The sequence below is a fragment of the Lampetra planeri genome, chromosome 16, assembly GCF_965212315.1.
Source record: "Lampetra planeri chromosome 16, kcLamPlan1.2.h2, whole genome shotgun sequence".
Lineage (NCBI taxonomy): Eukaryota > Metazoa > Chordata > Hyperoartia > Petromyzontiformes > Petromyzontidae > Lampetra > Lampetra planeri.
This window is the reverse complement of record NC_136122.1, coordinates 9,594,393-9,600,392: the sequence shown is the minus strand read 5'-3', so window position 1 is coordinate 9,600,392 and position 6,000 is coordinate 9,594,393. Positions and strand designations below refer to the sequence as shown.

Sequence of the window (6,000 nt, the reverse complement as noted above, 5' to 3'; positions counted from 1 at the left end):
AGAGAACTCCAAATAATTTTAACCACTCTGACAGCTACAGGCTTAGTGCGGCCTGGAAGCGTATTATTAAGTAATACATCTTACAATTACAATTCCTTAGAGAGGAAACACATACTAATTAAATGATTACTAATCTATTATATAATTACAATACCCCTTCCCCTCCTCCGCCTCTGATCTCTGCACCTGATGAGTTCAGTGATGACGTCGCTCTGTTTAAGATCGGACGCAAGAGGATTGCTTCACTATTCTGGCAAATCGCCCGATGATGCTAGATGTAATTACCAGCGAAACGTCGTACTACTCAAACTGTTAATGTTGTGGATTTACTCTCAAACACACCGGTGAGCTGAAGTAGTTGTTGTTTACGTGACAAATCCCTTACTGATTGGCCGTGTCGGGTGGTGGAGGGTTTCATGACATTTATACTTACGCGATCTAACCCAAAAACCTGTATTATTAATCAAACATCACTGCCATATTACTGTGTGCCTTGTATTCGGCTGTGACGTGCTGTGCCCCTAATAGCAAACCCAGCAACACTCCTATGTACGTCGAGGATGCGTTCCAGAAAGGCTTGTGAAGAATGCGTTGAGTTTTTTGTTGTTGTTACGTTCCTTAAGCGATGATGACGTTTTTTATTATTATTTGTTCTCTGATCCGAATCAACTTCAACATGTATATATATACATGTGTGTTTGTTGAACTTCTTTCGCACTGTGCGTAGCCAACCGTGCACATCGGATCGCAGGAGCTTAAGCAAGCTCAAGCCTGGTTAGTTGTTGAATGGGGTGACCACCAACTTTCCCAGATGTCACAGGCATTCGAGTATTTTCCAGATTCCTCCAATATGGCAAGTGCTCATCAACGTCATATCCCAATGCCGAACCAGGAGACGCAAGTGAGGCATTCCTGGATAAATAATTAGAAGTATTTTGTTGTCATTCTATAACTGTCCCGTCTTAGTGTCAAGTCTATGCAAGTAGAGTTGTGTTTTTTTTGTATGACCTGAAGACACAGAACACAACTGTCTATGAAACAAGAAGCCTTTATTTTTTTTTCTACGAAATTATGTACATAGAATAAAGGAGTAATATGCTCTCTTTATATTTACAAATGAGGTCGTCAAGATCTGTATTACAAACAGTTTACAGCAATATCAGTTTCAAAGACGAACTTGCATCATTTAGTCCTAATGATGCACAACACAGCACCTTATAGACCCTGTCAATACAACTCACAGGTAACCAAATATGATTTGGTAACGCCTTTCATTGCTGGAAGCAGCCGTGTTACTTGAAATCAAAACTCTTAGCCCTACGATGCGTTTTCGGGTTGTTACCGCGTGTTTGTACGGCATTGCGTCTGACGACGACTCGCTCCATGTGCTAGGCAAAAGCTTCGAAGAATTTCAATTCCTGAATGAGCTCCCAGGACGTGGAGTGAAACGTCAGACGTCATGCAAAGCAAGACGCAGTGCAACCCAAAAACAATCGTGGATACCTGTGCAATATGCAAACGATCGTGATAAAATAATTGATTTCTGATGTTTTCTTTGAAAATACAAGTTTATACTGTAAAAAAATGCTAATATACTCGTGTATTTTTTCCATAATTTAATTGAAACAGTCTTAATCACATCATATATGCTGGATTTACTGATTAATATCATTTACGTACAAGCATTGTTTCTCTGTATTTCTAAAATCTTTCTTTACGCGTTGTCGTTGCAAGTAATATCTAAAAGTATGTGCAAAGCTACATTTTTCGACATTATCATGTGATCTATCAAGATTTGAATAAAGGTCCAGAACATGGACTTTAACAACCAAAATAGATTCTCACATGTGTCATGTCAAGTGCATTCAAAATACATAGTAGATGGAAGAAAATGAACCGCGCTACATTCAGTTGAAGACAATTGAAAATAATATACCTCATGATATTGTTCAGAACACACAGGCATAGTTTATTAGTTCCAGCAATCTTTCCTCCAAAAAAATATTCAGTGGCAAAAAAAATACATTCAAACTGCCCTGGGAAGACTGCTTTCATATCAACAATGCTTCGTTCTCTCGTCCACAACTTTGAGAGACCAACGCGATGCCTTGCGTTCGCAAACCGTCGCAGGCTTCGAAGAGTCCAGTGACGTGCACTGTGCTACCCCGACCTTCCACAAACTTTCAAGGCACTGTGGTATTTGTGCTTGGTGCCCAGTCGGGATACGTATTCAGGTCAAACAAGGGGATGCCCCAGGTGAAGATGCCCAACATGACCACCAAGACTCCGATGATGTTAATCCCCAAGCCGACCTTCATCTGGGGGTGGGAAGGAGAGAGCGGGGGGGGGGTTGGGAGCAGGGCGGGGGGTGTAAATTAATTAAAATGAGATTGGTCGAAGTTTTGTTTCAACAACGTTTTCACCTTTGGCTGGAACAATGTAGACGTTGATAATTGGTTTTTTACCTTTCTATCTGGCAACAAAACTGACACCTTTTTACAAGGAGTCATGTTTGCATAGACCACAATACCTGCAGTCATAATACAAACAAAAAAACACAACTTTGATAATGTGCACTGTCCTTGAAGTTGATTGGTCCACACCCGAGACAGCTTTCCTTAGAGCCTCGTCTCACATGGGTTGGACCAGATGACGCCAAAAGGTGCACATTATCAGAGTTATGTTTTTTGTTTGCATTATGACTGCAGGTATTGTGGTCTATGCAAACATGACTCCTTGTAAAAAGGTGTCAGTTTTGTTGCCAGATAGAAGGGTAAAAAAACAGTTATCATATTTTTACTGGCAAATGAGGTTCCAATAATGTAGACGTTAACAAGGTATGGTCATCGTCTTTGTTCACGCAAGTCACGCACACAAAATGGCCGACGCTGAGAAAGGTATGTATTTGAAATGGCAACTCGCGTGTGTTAGTTAATGTACTTTTGCCGTATTCTCGGGAATAAGAGTGTGACCCTCTGACAAGTCGCGTGTGTGACTGCCGACGGTGTTTGTGTGACACGAGTTCCACGTGTCAGCAAGGACATTTAGGCTGCCATCGGTCACTCTCTCGAACAAGTGAATTCCTCTGTCAAATAAGTAACCCAATGATGTCAATCAATGAGGAACCGAATGGGAAATGATTGATGATTATGTATTTAGGGATGTTGAGTGTATTTGTTTAAATTTATAAGTGTTTGAAGTCCTGGAGTTGACATTGTTTGCCTGGTGCCTTAAATGTTGGGCCGCATGGATTCATAGAAATGGTGATGATATTAGTTATAACCTAAATATTATTGTGGTTCAATAAAATGAATGTTGTAACACTTAACTGATTAGTATTAGGCCTTATCATTAGAATACTTAGAGCAAAGTGTCCAGTCATGTGCTGATTGGTGTCATTATTTATTTTTTGCACAAATAAAATAGGTAAATGTTGTGGGTTTACTCTCCAACACACCGGTGTGCTGGACTAGTAACGAATTGGCATGTTCTGGTTACGTGACAAATCTTACTAATTGGCTGTGTCGGGTGGTGGCGGGTTTAACGACACATTTATATTTATGCAATCTAACCCAAAAAAACTCTTATGGATAATATTGGTCGCAAAAACCTACATGTTGAACCAAAATAGGTATATTGTAGTGTAAAGAATGTATGCCAGAATTGTGGGGTACAGATTAAATTTGCAAATCAATAGTTTACCACTGTGAGGCCTGTAGAATCTATAGTGGTCACACATATAACACATGTGGATTGGAAATCATGTGTTCTTACAATCCATGATTTTACGCATTTACCATCCTTAGGCTAGACATTCATGTTAATTCGTGACCAAATGTCTTTATTAAAGCACTATAGCACTGTTTTGTGCAAGGTGTTATTGCATGCGAACCAAAGTCCGACCTTTATGGTCCAAGTGGAAAATAGAGTTTTGCGACTGAGCAATTACATCTAAAATTAAGTGGATCGGAGACAACGTGTTCGCGTACTATCTAACCAAAACTTTGCCATCCTGGTTAGCACAATAAGTTAACAAATCGATTAGCACGGCTGGCTACGTATGGTGTGAGAGACATTCAACATACATGAAGACTAATTTAAAATAAAAATTCACATACTGGACTGACCAACTTGACAAAACGTTGACACGTCTCTTACCATGTCGGTGACTTTGAGGTGCCCGTATGTAAATACGATGGCATTCGGCGGGTTGGAGACGGGGAGGAGAAAGGCGAAGGAGGTGGAGATGGTGGCAGGAATCAAGATGAACAGTGGGTTCACTTGAATGGCCTCTGCCTGCAGGGAGGGACGTGCATCATTAGACGGTGCTGAAACAGCAGCTGCAACAGCTTATCGTGCAACAGGCCACGTGGTCACACAGGGGTGCAAATGAAGGTGCATCTCTGCAATTTCTTGCTCAAGCCACCGCCGGCAGAAGAGCTACCACTCGACCAGTGGTTCTGAACCTGGGGTGCATGCAACCTCTGGGGGTGCGAGATGCCCTTTCTGTGAACCAAAGGGGTGCAGGCTGCAGTAGCGGTTAAGAACCACTGCACTAGAGGGAGCGCTGGAGGGTATTTTTGGCCTGCTCTTCCACGTTGGCCAGCTATATCGGAATAGGCAGAAGCGCCCACCACATGCGACCTGCCAAAACCCATTAAATGTAACACGATACACAGAGTAGCTAAATCAAACACACGCGATATGGAAGAGTAATTGGTTTTAAATTAAAGTATTTTGGTTATAAACCCCCGTGTAAAAGCCAAGACTTTTATGTATTTTTAATGATTCTTTGTACTTTTTCCCCAATCTTATTCTGATCGTGCTACCCACATCATCGCGTAAGATAAAGCATCCATTATGATTGCTTGCAGAGCAATGCAATCCTTTATTTTAGAGTACAGCCCACGAAAGTGGATCCCACAGAGCTACCTCTGAGATCCTTTGAAATAACCTCTGTTCCACACAGTAGGGGGTAGAACTTTTCCCTTCGCTCTGCCACTGAGAATAATGTTCATTGCATGACGATCAAACCAATGTAACGTTCAGGACAGGAATTTAGCGATATTAAGCGAAGAACCAATTTAACGTCATGTTTTTTGTGTCCAGTCATTGTTCACTTGGCTGAAACCATTCGAACCCACGATCTCAGTGGTGAAAGCTCAACGCTCTGACTCCCAAGTCACCCGCATTTTGGCTTCATAATACTTCAACATACAACCTTTGGCCTGCTCTACTCTACGCACTGGCTGCACATGAATTGTCGTTATACGCTGGCATAGAGTTGAACTTGTGTTTAACGCACCAAACTGGAGAGGATGGGCAGAAACAGGGTGATGGTGGCAGGGTTGCTGGCCACCTCAGTGACAGTGGTGACCAAGAGACAGGTCAGGAGGATGATCAGCCACACGGGCATGGTGTTTAGAGACACGAGCTTGCTCCCAATCCACTCTGACAGCCCTGACACCTGTACGGAGAAACAAATAAACAACAGAGGCAGCACACTTCATTAGTCTCCTCCGCCAACTTTCCGATTCACTTTTACATTCAAATAAATGCCATTCATTCGAATGAAAGCCATCTCGAGAGAAAAAAATCTATCGGATGGGTATGAAAAAAAAATGTATTTAGAGCCTTTGGCAATCCAACCGATGGATGAAGACCTCGTTCCAACGTGCCAGTTGTGGAAGTTGTTTAGCAAACACAGTACTTCACCACGCTCGCTCATGGGCATTTTGGGAAGGAGGATGGATGGCCAAGGATCGGTTCAGATATAATCTGGCACTGATTTTAGCTGTGGCTGACAATTGAACTTAGGTTGCTGGGTTCATTTTGAAAAATTGTATACATCCTCCGAACAAGCGCCCTCCACTCGTGAACAAGATAAGCAAGTACATTATATTCTGTTAAATTAAAGCGTTTAGAAGACAGCGAATGCGTTTCAAGTATAATTAAACTACACAATTGATTGCTTTCAATTACGGACACTAATAATTGGAA

At 41.8% G+C, this 6,000-nt stretch overlaps 1 protein-coding gene across 1 annotated transcript in view; it reads right to left on the bottom strand.

Annotated features, from left to right (window-relative positions):
• Nucleotides 1–1,032: 1,032 nt before the first annotated feature.
• The window catches only part of SLC13A1 (solute carrier family 13 member 1), a 28,073-nt gene continuing 23,105 nt past the window's right edge, over nucleotides 1,033–6,000 (bottom strand). The window contains exons 14-16 of the mRNA XM_078601514.1: nucleotides 5,306–5,467; nucleotides 4,159–4,296; nucleotides 1,033–2,318 (exon numbers count right to left, since the gene is read on the bottom strand). Of these exons, the coding sequence (XP_078457640.1) occupies nucleotides 2,184–2,318; nucleotides 4,159–4,296; nucleotides 5,306–5,467 (435 nt within the window). The 3' untranslated portion in view covers nucleotides 1,033–2,183. The remainder of the gene's footprint in view (nucleotides 2,319–4,158; nucleotides 4,297–5,305; nucleotides 5,468–6,000) is intronic.